Raw genomic sequence first — 18,235 nt, 5'->3', positions numbered from 1 at the left:
ATTAAACTAAAAACAGACAAACACCTCGAGTGGGAGGAGCGGGATAGAAAAAAAGCATCTAAAGTGGTGCAACCCTCTAAGGTAGTTGCTCACACAGATGCTTTTTTTCTAATGGAACATATATGCTTACTCTTGAGCAGACAGCTTTCTCAGATTATAATAAGGTTTTTGTCACTTTTCCAATAAAAATGTTGTTCATATGAAGTTCTCCAATGTTCTCCAGTGTAATCAAATAGAAACGAGCACCGCAAATATATACCTCGAACAATGCATGCGATTCAAACCAGTCCCTTCAATAGGATGAAGGTAGTGAAGACTGCCTCCTTAACTAGATTCAAACCAGTCCCTTCAATAGGATGAGGGTAGTGAGGACTGCCTCCTTAACTAGATTCAAACCAGTCCCTTCAATAGGATGAAGGTAGTGAGGACTCTCTCCTTAACTAGATTCAAACCAGTCCCTTCAATAGGATGAAGGTAGTGAGGACCTCTCCTTAACTAGATTCAAACCAGTCCCTTCAATAGAATGAAGGTAGTGAGGACTGTATCCTTAGCTAGATTCAAACCAGTCCCATCAATAGGATGAAGGTAGTGAGGACTGGCTCCTTAACTAGATTCAAACCAGTCCCTTCAATAGGATGAAGGTAGTGTGGACTGTCTCCTTAACTAGATTCAAACCAGTCCCTTCAATAGGATGAAGGTAGTGAGGACTGTCTCCTTAACTAGATTCAAACCAGTCCCTTCAATAGGATGAAGGTAGTGAGGACTGTCTCCTTAACTAGATTCAAACCAGTCCCTTCAATAGGATGAAGGTAGTGAGGACTGTCTCCTTAACTAGATTCAAAGCAGTCCCTTCAATAGGATGAAGGTAGTGAGGACTGTCTCCTTAACTATATTCAAACCAGTCCCTTCAATAGGATGAAGGTAGTGAAGACTGCCTCCTTAACTAGATTCAAACCAGTCCATTCAATAGGATGAGGGTAGTGAGGACTGACTCCTTAACATGATTCAAACCAGTCCCATCAATAGGATGAAGGTAGTGAGGACTGTCTCCTTAACTAGATTCAAACCAATCCCTTCAATAGGATGAAGGTAGTGAGGACTGGCTCCTTAACTAGATTCAAACCAGTCCCTTCAATAGGATGAAGGTAGTGAGGACTCTCTCCTTAACTAGATTCAAACCAGTCCCTTCAATAGGATGAAGGTAGTGAGGACTGTCTCCTTAACTAGATTCAAACCAGTCCCTTCAATAGGATGAAGGTAGTGAGGACTGTATCCTTAACTAGATTCAAACCAATCCCATCAATAGGATGAAGGTAGTGAGGACTGTCTCCTTAACTAGATTCAAACCAGTCCCTTCAATAGGATGAAGGTAGTGAGGACTGTCTCCTTAACTAGATTCAAACCAGTCCCTTCAATAGGATGAAGGTAGTGAGGAATTTCTCCAAACTAGATTCAAACCAGTCCCTTCAATAGGATGAAGGTAGTGAGGACTGTCTCCTTAACTAGATTCAAACCAGTCCCTTCAATAGGATGAAGGTAGTGAGGACTCTCTCCTTAACTTGATTCAAACCAGTCCCTTCAATAGGATGAAGGTAGTGTGGACTGTCTCCTTAACTAGATTCAAACCAGTCCCTTCAATAGGATGAAGGTAGTGAGGACTGTCTCCTTAACTAGATTCAAAGCAGTCCCTTCAATAGGATGAAGGTAGTGAGGACTTTCTCCTTAACTAGATTCAAACCAGTCCCTTCAATAGGATAAAGGTAGTGTGGCCTGTCTCCTTAACTAGATTCAAACCAGTCCCTTCAATAGGATGAAGGTAGTGAGGACTGTCTCCTTAACTAGATTCAAACCAGTCCCTTCAATAGGATGAAGGTAGTGAGGACTGGCTCCTTAACTAGATTCAAACCAGTCCCATCAATAGGATGAAGGTAGTGAGGACTGTCTCCTTAACAAGATTCAAAGCAGTCCCTTCAATAGGATGAAGGTAGTGAGGACTGACTCCTTAACTAGATTCAAACCAGTCCCATCAATAGGATGAAGGTAGTGAGGACTGTCTCCTTAACTAGATTCAAACCAGTCCCTTCAATAGGATGAAGGTAGTGAGGACTGTCTCCTTAACTAGATTCAGCGTTGCAACATGAGCAGGCCCAGGCCCAGGGCCAGGGAGGGCCATAACAATCAATAACCCAGGGTGTGAGAGGCATAATGTGACAGCTTTAATGTAATCATAGTGCTGCAGTTGTTGGCCAGGGAAGAACACATCATATGCAAAACACATTCATAAAATACAATGTAACTCAATAAACTAGAGCTCAGTAAACTGGAACACTCCGATTCTGTGGACATCACAGAATCAATTATATTGCGTAAACAACCAAAAGCCTTGTGGCTTGCCACTTGAATGTGGGCATTTAGTAATTAACAGGGACCGGCATTGTGTTAGACAAGGAATGTGGCTGGTTGAACAAGTCTTTAAATGACCAAAGATAAGCATTTTTATCACACAATTACACCATAAGCATCCACATGACCTACAGCAGGAAATGTAGTGAATTGTTCAAACAGCCCGAGCAAAGACCAGGTAGAATTTGTAAAGGGATTTCTTGCATTCTTTTTTTGACAGTTATACTTTTCAGTGCTTTCAGTCTCAACACCTTCAGGGTGCTGCAAGTTTCCTTATAAAGAATCTATATCATGTATGACATTTTAACACTTTTAGAGATCAAAATGGTAACCATCTCATCTATATATGCTGCATCATCAGCAAAGTTCCTCTCCCTGGCATTTTAGCAAGTTTTTGTGATATAACCTTTTTTCCAGCTCAACAAAGCTCATACATTGGCATTTCCTGTACAAATTTATCAAAAACAAATAGCATTCCTAACACATTTAGATAGACAGCTATGCCTCAATTGACAAGAAAGAAAACCGTGAACACAACTTTTCCACCAGTAACAGACAGATTGTAATCCCTCCATCAGCACTTCTATTGTATTTACTGTGTTGACAGAGACAACAACAGTTTTCAAAAGGGCATCGACTCTCCATCACAAATGTGATTCACGGAGCTAGCTGGTTCTCTTTGTGAGAGCTGTGTTGAAGGAAATTCGCAAATTTAACTGGGGAATGAGATGTTATCGATTATCTAATCAGAACACCACAAGATATCTTTAGACCATGTCCATATGCCAGTTATTAATGCATAAGCTGTATACACATGCACTGGTTTGTTATTCACCTCCGCATTCATTGACCTTTCAGAGGGCAGGAGGAAATGAGGTCAACACAATGCCTTAGGCTGGAGGTCAGAGCTAATATAGCAGAGAGCTGAGCAGAGCTAGACAGCATTAAAGACACAGAGGTTTGTCACAGCTGAAATATTCTGTTTTTGACTGAGATAAACATCACCAGCTTTATTTTTCCTTTTGAAGTGTCAAACCTGACAGTGGTGGATGCATCTTGTGCATGCCCAATCTGTGTTGGCATGGCAACAGACTCCCCCCAGTATGTGTTTCCCCCCAGTATGACGTTGACCATGATCCTCTTTTTCCCACTCCCCTCCTCCCTGCTCCCTACTCCCCTCCTCCCTGCTCCCCACACCCCTGCTCCCCTCCACCCTGCCCCCGCTCCCCTCCCATCCGCTCCCCACTCCCCTTCTACCCACTCCCCTCTCCCCTTCTTCCCAGTCCCCTCCTCCATGCTCCCCACTCCCCCCCCCTGCTCCCCACTCCCCCTCCCACACTGCACTACTCCCTAATCCCCACTACACTACTTCCTGCTCCCCACCACCCTGCTCCCCACTCCACTACTCCCTCCTCCCTGTTTTCCTTGGGATGGTCTCTGTTTCTATAGTCAAGGTCAATTATTTCAACTTTAATTGTTTTTGACATTGTTGTAATTACATGTCTATGATTACATTTACAATAAATCTTTGAAGCAATAAAATGACTACTAAATGCTAATATATTTAACTGCTGGCTATGCTCCATAAAACAATCAAATTAAACAAAACATAAAAAAGGTGTTCTATTCAATAAGTAGATTTTCGTGTGGGTTTTAAATAATATTGCAATAAGCATTCAATTATTTTCAATTTCTCACATAATTCTTTCTCCATTACTACTACAGATATATCATCGACATTCAGGGCTGTTTGCATGTGCGTAGAGAACCTTTGAACAGATGAAAAATTATCTTTGAAACATCTTGCTGTTGTTTTGTTTGTTCATTTCTAACCAGTTCTAACTATTCAGTTCATCAATGATTCCAAGAAAAATATGAGTGAACCCATTTCCTTGAAAGGGAAATACGTGTGCCACTGTGCATTTAACGTTGCACTATGCAGAAATCGCTTCGCCTTTTCCTGGTTGCTAAAACTCTAATAGTTCGCCTAATTTCAGTTTATGTGACAAAATAAGTGTAGAGAATCATTGTATCTAAACCGCTGTGAAATATATTTTCCATAACCCAAAATATTGTTGTTTCAGCTGTCTGAAGCTGGTGTACAAAATCGAAAGTAAAGATGCAAAAACAAAACCTAAGAACGGGAAGCATAGAAATAGCACACATAGAACAGATATACCGCTTCTTAGACTAGCTTTCAAGTAGAATGATAGATCTATAACTCAGATTTCTATGTGAATTTTGTTGGGTCGCCCAAAAAGTTACAAATTGCCACTTTTAAATGCTGCTAGTTTAACCTCCAACCTGGCAGCCTGATCCAATAACATTGAAGCCCTGAACTGTATTTTTAGTCCCCTAAAATGGGGGGACTATGTACAAAAAGTGCTGTAATTTCTAAACGGTTCACCCGATATGGATGAAAATACCCTGAAATTAAAGCTGACAGTCTGCACTTTAATAACCCCATAGTCATTGTATCAATTCCAAAGTGCACGAGTGGACTATTAGATGACCGTCTGTGAAATTACCACTAAGCTTTTACATTTAATGAGAATATTCCGAAGAAAAAGGCAAAGCTTAAAGGGTTAGGATTTGTGCTTTTGCTGAGTTTGTTTCTCCATGAAGATGCAGTGTTTTGAAGGAGAGTATTCTTATGAGGGGATTAAGTCAAGGTCAGTGGTGCTTAGAGCTCCCTGGCCATCAGCCGCAGCCGTAGCAGCTGTGTCCTGTCCTGTCCTGTCCTCTCGTTTGAAGATGTCTATGCTGAGGTTCTCACAGGGTCAGAGTCATTCAATCCATCACTCTATCAACTATTAAAACTACTGTATCACATTGTAACATATCTTTAAAAAATAAAAAAATTTAACTAACCAACCCACTGGGCACAGAATCGCAGATGTCAATTCAACATCTATTCTACGTTGGTTCAACGTAATTTCATTGAAATGACGTGGAAACAATGTTGATTCAACCAGTGTGTGCCCTGTGGGAACCATGTCATTAAAATAAAATAATTCTCTATAATTTGAAGCTAGAATTTTGTAGTTTGTAGATGGTGGTTTGCATAGTCGTATAGTTTAATGCATTAATGCACACACTAACACTTTTAACACACAGAGGAAGCAGTGGTTGCTGTCTGTTGGTGTTCTACATTAACGTGTGGATGCTGGTGTTGGGTGTCTTCTCTTATCTTTCTCTCACAGACCCAGTTTTGCTCACAGCACATCAGAGGATGCTGCACTCCACGTGTCCTGGCCTGAAAAGCATGCCCCCCCCCCCCCATCCAGGTAGCCTAGGCTCCGTGACAGACCACAGACATAGGGGATTCTACAGGCTGACTCCTGGAGACACTCTGGAGTTCCAACGGTTTATAATCCAGAGGTTCTCATCACTAACCCACAGTTACTTAGCATGTCTCACAAGGAGATCTCCTATCTGTACGAAAGCCCTCAGTGCAGACAAAATAAAACGTTGAGTTTACTATTTTTAAATGGGGTGTTGTTCGCAGTTTTGTATAGGCAGCCATCTAGGTCCATTGATATGGGGACTACAAAGACTTACTGCTGGATGTCACATTGCATTGCCCCAGATAAAGAAAAAAGAGGAGATCTAGCTAGACACATCCTTTTTCAAGTGTCATCTTTGTTTTCATGCCTTGTGCACCTGGGACCGGACGCAGGCTCCATGTCAAAGCTTTAATCCAATAAAGACTCTAATTCTTTCTCTTTGTAGCATGTCATTTAATAATGCTCACCTTTTTCTGTGAGCGTGGTCATAGCATCCTGGCTCATCACAAGGGGAATTAAGAGTGATTAGAGGCTGGGGTTGAAAGCGGACCCTTCTGAACTGAAGCCTTGTACTCATCATCATCCCATGTGGGGCCTGGGTATAGCCCTCCACATTACAACCAGCCCAGGTCATGCTTACTAATCAACTCTACCAGTCCACTATTAGACACTGACAGTGCAGTGTTCCATAAGAATATACAAAGAATAATATGTAAGAATTAGTCAGGACAACCGTTTGGAATAGAATACTATTGAATGATAACATTTGTATTCAAGCACATCAATGTTCTCAGCTACTGCTGACTGTCAATACTTGTTGCGAAATATGTGGATATCGTCGCATGCTGTAAAAATGTAACTGAAAATAGCCTTCCTTCCTGCTGTGCAGTCGTTTACAATATACAAATGTACAGAGCAACTGTATTAGATAACAGGTGTGGGTAGCTGGCTGTTCTGGTGAGCAGCAGCAGTGATTTATAACATGCAGAGCCCCAGCACACCCAGAGCCTGATGGCTTCTCTGGCACCAGTACACCACCAGAGCTCCTCCTAACAGGCCTGATGGATCTCTCACTGCTGCACCGCCCGCCCGTCAACTCAGCTACACTGGGCTTCCCCACCTCCACGTTCAATCTTCATTTACACTCTGTCTGTTTCTATTTGTTTTATTGTGATGTGGTTAAACAGACTGCCAATGATTACATTATCAAAGACAAATTGTGTTTTCCTTCAAACAGGGACAAGTAATGCTCTGGGAAATATTTTCATTCTGCAAGCAAAGCATTTCCATTAGTGTGTAATCAGAGTGCCAATCTTTTTACAGTCTAATATACTGCCCTTGTGTCAATGGCTTGGTAATCAACCATCTTAATAGCTGCGTTCTTTTAGATGGTAGCTACAGTTAACACAAAGCTCAGCACTGATCACTGAGATGATGACATCCCTACTGTGTGTCTGTGTGAGTCTGTCTGTGCGAGTCTCAGAGAGGAAATCACTGTGTCAACAAAGCAACGCAGACCCAATTTCAGACAATTAACTGTTGGGTTAAAGGTAACCGTTTGCTCTTCAATTGTTAATGGACAGCTAAAGCCAAAGTCAGGGAAAAGTTACTGGACAATGTTAGAAACAGGCCATGACATTTCTCACATCTGTTGATGCCATGAAAAATTGCCCAGGAAAAAGTAGCCTCAAAGTACATTATGCTGCACATCGGAGATATTCTAGAAAGAAGATGATAGTCAAGTAAGTCAAAGTAAGTAAGCCAAAGTGTGTTAATTGGAACTGCAGTGCAAACCATCCGAAATAACACCGTAGTCTGTTCACCTCATAGCAGTAGAAAAAAAACGAACAAAATGAACAATGGTCTTACCTTCTACTGCTTTCTGGATAACTGTATGGAATCAGAGAAGACAGAGAATCATTAGTATTGGTGACTGAAGTACATTGACCATCTATAAATGAATAAAGATCAGCACCAAACAGTTAATGCTAATTCTCCTGGGTCTAATTAACATATACAGTAGGCCTCTAATTACAACACATACATTAGGCCTCTCTACAGACCTTTATAATCTATACAATATAACTTCTAGTAATGATTCTGATCCTCAAAATACACATTCAGTAGGCAATAGGCATCTCTTTGAAACAGCATCTCTTTAAAATACTAGCACGTGCAGTTTTTCCCCACCTGCTGTACTAAAGCAGATTTATCAGAGGATCACTCATAGCTCATCATCCCCACATTGAGGTTCTATTGGATATGAGGCACATTATGAGAACAGGACATGGTCTTCTAGGAAGATTGTATGTGTATGTTGTTACATGATATGATTCAGCCAGTCAAGCCTATAAATACCATATCAATACATACCAATATACTGTATCATTATATGATTACAAGCACAGACAAATTACAAGCCAACAGAGTTAAAGATGCACTGACTCACAATGGAACGGGGCAGCCCGCCATTGACACGCACACATACACACACATTAGGGACATCTCGTCATCTTTGGGGAAATATTGTATGTTATAAAGGTCCAAACAAAGTTCTCTGTGGGAACATAAATGGAGGCAATGATGAAATAAATGATCCCCTTAAGGCAGGAGAGGGGAATCCTGATTCAGTCGCTCAACGGTTTGGAAGAGGCCCAACGGTTTAAATTCCACATTACTTTCACCACCATTCACCCCTGGTAGTTGACTAGCAATGCCTCTGAAGTAGTGGCCACAGAGATCCGAGACCACATCAGCTCACTTCCCCTGTGACGACAGGAATCTACAGACGGCAAAACACAGCCTCACACAGACCTAGTGTGTAATGAAGCATGGAAAGCCCCAGATTGCCAAGCAATAAGTGTCTGAGGGGCGGATGTCAGAGTTGAGGGAGGGAAGGTGGGAGTCAAGGCAGTGCTTTGCCTTGGTGATGGGTGAGTCACAGTTCCACTTCCTCGTTGGAGACGACGACGCCATCGTGATAATGAGGGGAAAGAGGCTGCGAGCAATGCGTTGTGTCAAGATCCTGGGGCTCAAAGGAATCTATACTGCTAGCCCTTAAAGAGGCTATATGAATGCCTACATAACTTACTGGTTTAAAGACCAGCGGATTGGATTGAATGGGAAATTGAAATGTATTCAGAGAGAAATTCATTTTCATTCACTACAGCTTGAGGAAGGTAAATTCAATTTCCCCAAATTGTGACAGATAAAAATGGAATAATGTGGCTATGTGTAATCAAATCAAATCAAATCAAATCAAATTGTATTGGTCACATGCGCCGAATACAACAGGTGCAGACATTACAGTGAAATGCTTACTTACAGCCCTTAACCAACAGTGCATTTATTTTAAACAAAAAAGTAAGAATAAAACAACAACAAAAAAGTGTTGAGAAAAAAAGAGCAGAAGTAAAAATAAAGTGACAGTAGGGAGGCTATATATACAATAGAATAAAGTGACAGTAGGGAGGCTATATATACAGGGGGGTACCGTTGCATAGTCAATGTGCGGGGGCACCGGCTAGTTGAGGTAGTTGAGGTAATATGTACATGTGGGTAGAGTTAAAGTGACTATGCATAAATACTTAACAGAGTAGCAGCAGCGTAAAAAGTATGGGGTGGGGGGGCAGTGCAAATAGTCCGGGTAGCCATGATTAGCTGTTCAGGAGTCTCACTTGAAAGGAAGGAGAAAATATTCAGCGAGAATCAGACCATACTGTATATACTGTCCTCCAAACAGTGAAAAGACAACCTCTCTGTGAGTGAGCATATTACAGAGCACGGCCAACTATCACTATAAATCATGAGAGTGCACAGGGTCCCAGTGATGAGAGTTCAGATACAGGTGAGTTGATGTCCCAGCATAATGACTGATCTGCCACAACATTATGGCAACATCTTATATGAATCAAAATGACTAATATTGATGAGACTAAACTACAGAGTTACAGGATCACAAGTGACTTTGAGGTTCGGTGTAACCTTTAAAGTTCCTGATACTCAACTTTCATCAGTCCAGAGCTTAACTTTCATACATCCAGAAAATAGATATGACAAACTGACATAACTCAGTTACAAGGTTTCTGATAAATAACCTGCACTGAATGTGGTCCAACTAATGGTTACAGTCTTCTGTTCTGAAAAAACAAATCCGTAAATAGCTAGAATGATTAAGCCCTGAGAAAATTAAAGCTCTATAAAATTCTAGGGCTAGAATCCAGATTCCTTAAAAGGACAACAGCGCTTTGTGTTCCGTCCAAGCCTTCATACAATGAGACAGACAGAGGCATTTGTCCTGCTTTCTAATTGTAATCCAATTGATGTGTACAGCTCTTAGAAGTTAGATACAGTATGCTGCTTTATGGAATAGTGAGAGTTGGCAGAATAAGTTCAACAGATGATGGTGGCGGCAGCAGGACAAGAAGTGAGATACACTGAGTTAATGGAAAAGATAGGATTGAAAACAACCAATAGACCCAAACAGGCAAATGTTGAAGAAATATGTGGAGAGGTCCGTATATCTTTTAATCTTCACTTGTTTACTTTGGCTTGCAACTTGGCACAATAGTAAAGGCCACGATGGAGTTGAATGCCAGTTATAGCTTAAACTGCCAGAGCCAATTTTACGTTAACAAGCTATTTCTCTGTCACTGTAAAACTCATTATGGCTAGAAGAACATTTAAAAGAGCTAGAAGGTAACTACAAGTGTTCCAAATGTAGGGTTCAAGCTGTGCCAACACCACGTCAGACGTTAGTTGTGTTATTGATTTCTTATCGTTTAAAAAGAGGAAGGGCCAATAAAGTTGACACAAACAAGGGACAGAGGTTTGTAAGCAGTGATTTGACTGGACGGGTGTCTCGTGTCAACTACTGGAGAAAACATGTATGGCAATCAGTGACCCCTGGTGAGCTGTTTCTATGCAGTTCAACCACATTGGAATAAATCAAAAACTCTTTGATCAGTGCTACATGGCAGAAAAATATCCAGAAAACTTGTCAAACTAGGGGTTTATTCAACTATCAAACTCACAACCCTGGTCTGTGTGTATACTGAACACATTTTCCCATAGAGGAGTCAGGGTATCACAACTAACAACTGGGTCATCTTTGTTGGTTTTAAAAGCAACCATGCCATGCTCCAATAAATTGCTTTTTTATTGAAATGAAAAATGACATTTAGATTAATCTCCTGCAGGCAGACAAAGACAGTATCTAATACTGAATGACCTTGCGGAAACACAACACCCAATGTGTAGACACAGATAACATATTCAATTCCAAGTGACTTTTGAGACACACCGAATACAGTGGGGAAAAAAAGTATTTAGTCAGCCACCAATTGTGCAAGTTCTCCCACTTAAAAAGATGAGAGAGGCCTGTAATTTTCATCATAGGTACACGTCAACTATGACAGACAAAATGAGGAAAAAAATTCCAGAAAATCACATTGTAGGATTTTTTATGAATTTATTTGCAAATTATGGTGGAAAATAAGTATTTGGTCAATAACAAAAGTTTCTCAATACTTTGTTATATACCCTTTGTTGGCAATGACACAGGTCAAACGTTTTCTGTAAGTCTTCACAAGGTTTTCACACACTGTTGCTGGTATTTTGGCCCATTCCTCCATGCAGATCTCCTCTAGAGCAGTGATGTTTTGGGGGTGTCGCTGGGAAACACAGACTTTCAACTCCCTCCAAAGATTTTCTATGGGGTTGAGATCTGGAGACTGGCTAGGCCACTCCAGGACCTTGAAATGCTTCTTACGAAGCCACCTCTTCGTTGCCCGGGCGGTGTGTTTGGGATCATTGTCATGCTGAAAGACCCAGCCACGTTTCATCTTCAATGCCCTTGCTGATGGAAGGAGGTTTTCACTCAAAATCTCATGATACGTGGCCCCATTCATTCTTTCCTTTACACGGATCAGTCGTCCTGGTCCCTTTGCAGAAAAACAGCCCCAAAGCATGATGTTTCCACCCCCATGCTTCACAGTAGGTATGGTGTTCTTTGGATGCAACTCAGCATTCTTTGTCCTCCAAACACAACGAGTTGAGTTTTTACCAAAAAGTTATATTTTGGTTTCATCTGACCATATGACATTCTCCCAATCCTCTTCTGGATCATCCAAATGCACTCTAGCAAACATCAGACGGGCCTGGACATGTACTGGCTTAAGCATGGGGACACGTCTTGCACTGCAGGATTTGAGTCCCTGGCGGCGTAGTGTGTTACTGATGGTAGGCTTTGTTACTTTGGTCCCAGCTCTCTGCAGGTCATTCACTAGGTCCCCGCCGTTGTGGTTCTGGGATTTTTACTCACCGTTCTTGTGATCATTTTGACCCCACAGGGTGAGATCTTGCGTGGAGCCCCAGATCGAGGGAGATTTTCAGTGGTCTTGTATGTCTTCCATTTCCTAATAATTGCCCCACAGTTGATTTCTTCAAATCAAGCTGCTTACCTATTGCAGATTCAGTCTTCCCAGCCTGCTGCAGGTCTACAATTTTGTTTCTGGTGTCCTTTGACAGCTCTTTGGTCTTGGCCATAGTGGAGTTTGGAGTGTGACTGTTTGAGGTTGTGGACAGGTGTCTTTTATACTGATAACAAGTTCAAACAGGTGCCATTAATACAGGTAACGAGTGGAGGACAGAGGAGCCTCTTAAAGAAGAAGTTACAGGTCTGTGAGAGCCAGAAATCTTGCTTGTTTGTAGGTGACCAAATACTTATTTTCCACCATCATTTGCAAATAAATTAATAAAAAATCCTACAATGTGATCTTCTGGATTTTTTTTCCTCAATTTGTCTGTCATAGTTGACGTGTACCTATGATGAAAATTACAGGCCTCTCTCATATTTTTAAGTGGGAGAACTTGCATAATTGGTGGCTGACTAAATACTTTTTTTCCCCACTGTAGCTTTCATTGAATGAGATGAATGCTATACACATACCCACATATGTGTTTGAACAAGGAAAGCTTCTCTAGAGAGCTTGCTTTTTTTCTCAACCACATGTTTCTAAGAACAATGTGGCGAGAGCAGGACATGTGTTTAAGGTGCTGTCACAACTATTTTAAAATAAAATGCTATATAACAATAAAGACTACTATATGACAAATAACATCTGGTGTGAGGACAAAGCCCCACATTAATGGTGCTCCGTGTGAGGACAACCCACTGCATATGCTAAACTACATTACTTGAAGCCACAATACATTCCAAATACCTTCAAGTAAATAATTGGGGTAACAGTTGACTTGTTTACTATGTTATATGCCTGATAATGATGTATTGTATTTATGTCAGACTGCAGCGCCGAAGATTGGCTCTGTCAGGTAACCTCTATAACAGCAACAGTTTGTGCATACTATATCCGTGTAAAACTCAGGCCCCTACTCATAACATACAGTACCTTCAGAAAGTATTCATACCCCTTGACTTATTTCACATTTTGTTGTGTTACAGCCTGAATTCAAAATTGCTTAAATTTATTTTTTTCTCTCACCCATTTACATACAATACTCCATAATGACAAAGTGAAAACATGTTTTTAGATTTTTTTTGCACATTTATTAAAATGAAATACATAAATATATAATTTACATACACTACCGTTCAAAAGTTTGGGGTCACTTAGAAATGTCCTTGTTTTCCAAAGAAAAGCAAATTTTTTGTCCATTAAAATAACATCAAATTTATCAGAAATACAGTGTAGACATTGTTAATGTTGTAAATGGCTATTGTAGCTGGAAACAGCTGATTTTTTATGGAATATCTACATAGGCGTACAGAGGCCCATTATTAGCAACCATCAGTCCTGTGTTCCAATGGCACGTTGTGCTTGCTAATCCAAGTTTATCATTTTAAAAGGCTAATTGATCATTAGAAAACCCTTTTGCAATTATGTTAGCACAGCTGAAAACTGTTGTGCTGATTAAAGAAAACAAGGACATTTCTGTATTTCATTTTCAATAAATGTGAAAAAAAATCAAAAACATGTTTTCACTTTGTCTTTATGGGGTATTGTGTGTAGATGGATCAATTTTGAATTCAGGCTGTAACACAACACGTGGATTAAGTCAAGGGGTTTGAATACTTTCTGAAGGCACTGTAAATAATACAACTCAGAGTTTCCTACATAGCTTCCATGTCAGGAGCCCTAAAAAGGTTTAAAAGGCCAGCAGTGCATCAGAGAGGGATGGATAGCAGAATGAGTTGATTTGAATGCGAGCAGAGCAGGCCTACAGATTCCCCATGTCTTTGCATCAGAGTACATGAGTGCGTTCCCATTCCCTGGATTGGCTGGCAAATGATGTGTGTGTCAGAGGGAGACGTACGTACAGCAGACTGATTTATGTCCCTGGCCTACTTCTCCGCTCTGGTGAGGAGCGCTGTAATTGATTCTGACGCTCCTCTTGGCTCTGGGGGTAAAGGGTAGTCCAGATTCACCTGAGAGAGTTGACTGGGCCAAGGAGGCTGTGTACTGACTACGTGGCCATGTGATTTCTTGACAGATGCTTTGTCTTGGAATGGCTACAAATTCCAGAATCCTTTTTCTAAGGGACAAATCTTTGCCCCTTTGCACTCTGTCGGAATTCAGCAGATAACTAAATGTATTATTTTTACATTTCTTATGAGTCATATTTCTTATCATGTCTTCTTATCTTTTATCATCTCTTTCTCTCTCAGAGCTTTTTGCTTGCCCGATTTTGTATTCTATGTGACAAATATTTTCTGCAGTCAAAGTGTGACACCACATTGGTATTCTACTGTATGTCTCTATTCAGAAAGACAAAAGGTGCGGTATCAGCTCACACAGAAGTCCTCCTCTGTGAATCAGAACACAAAAGGAAGAGTGGAGGAAGGGTTTAAACCTGATGCAGGCAGCGGATGACAGCCATGGCCATGTTATATTTTGACATGGAACCAGTTGGCCCTGGGTGTATTGATCACTCTGAGGTGAGCATCGAGCCTATTGCTGAAATGTCATTATGTTGCAATAAGCTACAGTATTCTGTTCCTATGGTAGCAATTATCTAGTATCAGGTAACAGCATGGTTTTAGAATGATGCAAGGTAAAGCCATTATGACATTATGACATTAATTGGCATTCTGAAATGATCAGAACAGGTTCACTTTTTTCCTTCTATGAAAATATTCCCTTACACTCAGTAGGACGACTTTTACTAGCGTGAGGTTGCTACCCTGTAGTATATGCGAGTCGTAGCAGTAGAACAAAATGTCTGGGTGGTGGCTTGTAGATTCGCTTATTTCCCTTTAGCCATGAAACAGTCATCCACAAATGAGTTACGTGGGCCTAGCTAAACTAGAGAACGTAATCATAATCAACAGCCTATCCAACAATCTCAGTCAAACCCCCTAAGCATTCAGAGACAGCAAGTCAAGCTGTGCTGAAATGTAGATAAACACAACTCTCCCCAAAATAATTAATGAAAATGAAAGTCTGTTCAGATAATGGCTCAGAATTACAAGTAAACCCCAAAGGAATCCCTCAAAAACCATCATTTAACTTCACAAAGCAATCAGTTTTACTGCTAAGGCATTCAAATGGAAAAACAGGTCCTTTCCATGAACTCATTCAGCTCATTTTGTATTTGGCTCACCTTCATGGCAGTACTTTCCCTTGTATCCAGTGTTGGTGCAGTCACAGAGGACCTCTCCCTGGTGGATGGAGCATAGGCCTCTGTTGCTGCAAGGGTTCTGTTTAATGCACAGGTATTCCAAATCATTCTGAACATTCTGGCCATCCAGGAGCACCGGGAGGGTCTCCCCCAGCTTTAGGTTGGTGATCAGGCCCTGGAAGGGTGGCTCGTATTTGACAGTGCTGGACGTGAGGGCAGATAGGCGAACGTCTGGAGAGATGCCGCCTACGTAAAGGTCACTGGCCACCACCATCTCACTCCTCTTGGACTTGACCTCGGCCACCTTCTCCTCGTTGTCCACCACCAGGCTGGTCTCTCTGTAGTTGCGGGTAAGCAGCACGCGGTGCCAGCGCTGGTCGTTGACGCGTGTCTCCGTGTGCAGGGAGGCCGGCTCTGCACAGTGGATGGTGAAGCGCAGATGCAGCCGGCCGTCTGCGATCAGAAGCTCCAGGAAGTCACAGTTTCCTCCGTCGTCCAGGTAGAGCACCAGGGCCTTGCTGATGTTGGTCTTCAGAGCGAAGCTCAGCTGGCCTGTGACCTTTGCATCCCAGCGGCCGTACCGCGCCCACTGACCAGGGACTCCTTCGTACTCCAAGGCCGTGGCCATGACTGTCAACAACAGCCCAGTCAATAGCAGGGGCCACACGGCCCGACCTTCACACCTCCCCTGGCTGCTTATCATCTTCCCCTTCTGGCCCTAATCCCTCCAACTAGATCTCGTTGATTTTAATCCACCACCGCTGAGAGAGACAGGAATGATCTCCAGTCTACACTGTTGTTGTGTTTTCCCTAAAGTGTACAGCAATAATATTATTCAAATTCTCTTTAGCTTTGCCTCTCTATCCGGATTCTCTTCTTAGCCTCTCCATTGAGTTGAACAATTGGGAAATGTGTCACCTATTATCCAGAGAACCGGCTACAATAATGTTCTGGTGATATCGTAGAATCCATATGTTTTGGAATCTATGAACTAGCACATACTGTAGCCTACATTTAGGAATCTAGGACCTAGCACATACTGTAGCCTACGTTTAGGAATCTAGGACCTAGCACATACTGTAGCCTACGTTTAGGAATCTAGGACCTAGCACATACTGTAGCCTACGTTTAGGAATCTAGGAACTAGCACATACTGTAGCCTACGTTTAGGAATCTAGGACCTAGCACATAGCCTAGGTTTAGGAATCTAGGACCTAGCACATAGCCTAGGTTTAGGAATCTAGGAACTAGCACATAGCCTAGGTTTAGGAATCTAGGACCTAGCACATAGCCTAGGTTTAGGAATCTAGGACCTAGCACATAGCCTAGGTTTAGGAATCTGGGACCTAGCACATACGTTTAGGAGTCTAGGAACTAGTACATTTACAAAACCAAGTGAAGTGGGGATTGTTGCAGAATGTTGAAGTGAGGTAGTTTGGGTGATGGGTCAGAAACAGGACAAACAACAAAACTAATTCAAGGTTTTCTGTTCCTCTTCCCCTCCCTCATCAACCAAATATCCTGGACTTCTTCCAGCAGCAGTCCAGTCCAGTCTGGTGTCCAGGAGCTAGCTAGGCACAGAGCCAAGCAGAAACAGGTGCAGGACCCATCTTCCTCAGTGTCCCACCGTTCTGGAACACACACAAGAAGAATATGTTATTTGAAGAGAAATAAAAGTTAATTGACAGCTTAGCATCATATTAAAACTCCAGCTGCTGGAGTTTTCTAATCTACTGAAGTTCCGTAAATCATATAACCAAAATAATTGCATAACATAAAGCTTACATTTTTATGATGTATTAACATTGTACACTGAACAAAAATATAAATGCAACATCTAAAGTGTTGGTCCCATGTTTCATGAGCTGAAATAATTTATCCCAGAAATGTTCCATTCGTACAAAAAGCGTATTTCTCTCAAATGTTGTGCACAAATTTGTTTACATCCCTGTTACTGAGCATTTCTCCTTTGCCAAGATAATCCATCCACCTGACAGGTGTGGCATATCAAGATGCTGATTAAACAGCATGATCATTACACAGGTGCACCTTGTGCTGGGGACAATAAAAGGCCACTAAAATGTGCAGTTGTCACACAATGCAATGCCACAGATGTCTCAAGTTTTGAGGGAGCGTGCAATTGGCATGCTGACTGCAGTAATGTCCACCAGAGCTGTTGCCAGAGAATTTAATGTTCATTTCTCTACCATAAGCCACCTCCAACGTCATTTTAGAGAATTTGGCAGTACGTCCAACCGGCCTCACAACCGCAGACCACGTGTATGGCATTGTGTGCTGTGTGCGGTGCTGATGTCACCGTTGTGAACAGAGTGATCCCTGGTGGCGGTGGGGTTATGGTATGGGCAGGCATAAACTACGGACAACGAACACAATTGCATTTTATCGATGGCAATTTGAATGCAGAGAAATACCGTGACGAGATCCGGAGGCCCATTGTGAGGCCCATTTCTTTTAAGGTATTTGTGACCAACAGATGCATATCTGTATTCCCAGTCATGTGAAATCCATAGATTAGGGCCTAATGAATTTATTTCAATTGACTGATTTCCTCATATGAACTGTAACTCAGTAAAATCTTTGAAATTGTTGCATTTTGCGCTTATATTTTTGTTCAGTATATAATAACTCAGACATTGTATGTTTAAAAATATATATATTCTGTAGGTATGTGAATCATATAATTATATAATGACATTATTAAAGAAATTATTAAATATGAAGAAAAAAAATGACAAAAAAGAAGTGAGAGTGAGAGAGAGTGACTTGGCTATTGCAATGCATTATTTCTTATTCCCCCTGCAGACACAGCAGAGAACCCAGAGAGGCACGGGAGGAAAGGTTGTTTTAGTTAGACAGCAATGGAGGCTAGGAGGGTAGGAAGAGAC

The 18,235-nt window shown here is 41.6% G+C and overlaps 1 protein-coding gene and 1 long non-coding RNA gene across 4 annotated transcripts in view; one reads left to right on the top strand and one right to left on the bottom strand.

Annotated features, from left to right (window-relative positions):
- Positions 1–6,078, top strand: part of LOC121542094 — a 52,194-nt gene extending 46,116 nt beyond the window's left edge. Inside the window, exon 3 of the long non-coding RNA XR_005995827.2 lies at positions 5,607–6,078. This is a non-coding gene — a long non-coding RNA (uncharacterized LOC121542094). The remainder of the gene's footprint in view (positions 1–5,606) is intronic.
- nrxn2a (neurexin 2a) overlaps positions 1–18,235 on the bottom strand; it is a 307,701-nt gene that overhangs the window by 249,421 nt on the left and 40,045 nt on the right. For all 3 annotated transcript variants that reach the window (XM_041851550.1, XM_045208196.1, XM_045208197.1), the window contains exons 2-3: positions 15,312–16,960; positions 7,560–7,580 (exon numbers count right to left, since the gene is read on the bottom strand). In XM_041851550.1, the coding sequence (XP_041707484.1) occupies positions 7,560–7,580; positions 15,312–16,032 (742 nt within the window). In that variant the 5' untranslated portion in view covers positions 16,033–16,960. The remainder of the gene's footprint in view (positions 1–7,559; positions 7,581–15,311; positions 16,961–18,235) is intronic.

Source organism: Coregonus clupeaformis, chromosome 27, assembly GCF_020615455.1.
Source record: "Coregonus clupeaformis isolate EN_2021a chromosome 27, ASM2061545v1, whole genome shotgun sequence".
Classification (NCBI taxonomy): domain Eukaryota; kingdom Metazoa; phylum Chordata; class Actinopteri; order Salmoniformes; family Salmonidae; genus Coregonus; species Coregonus clupeaformis.
Note: the sequence above shows the minus strand (reverse complement) of the source record. Positions and strands in the feature narration are given on the sequence as shown.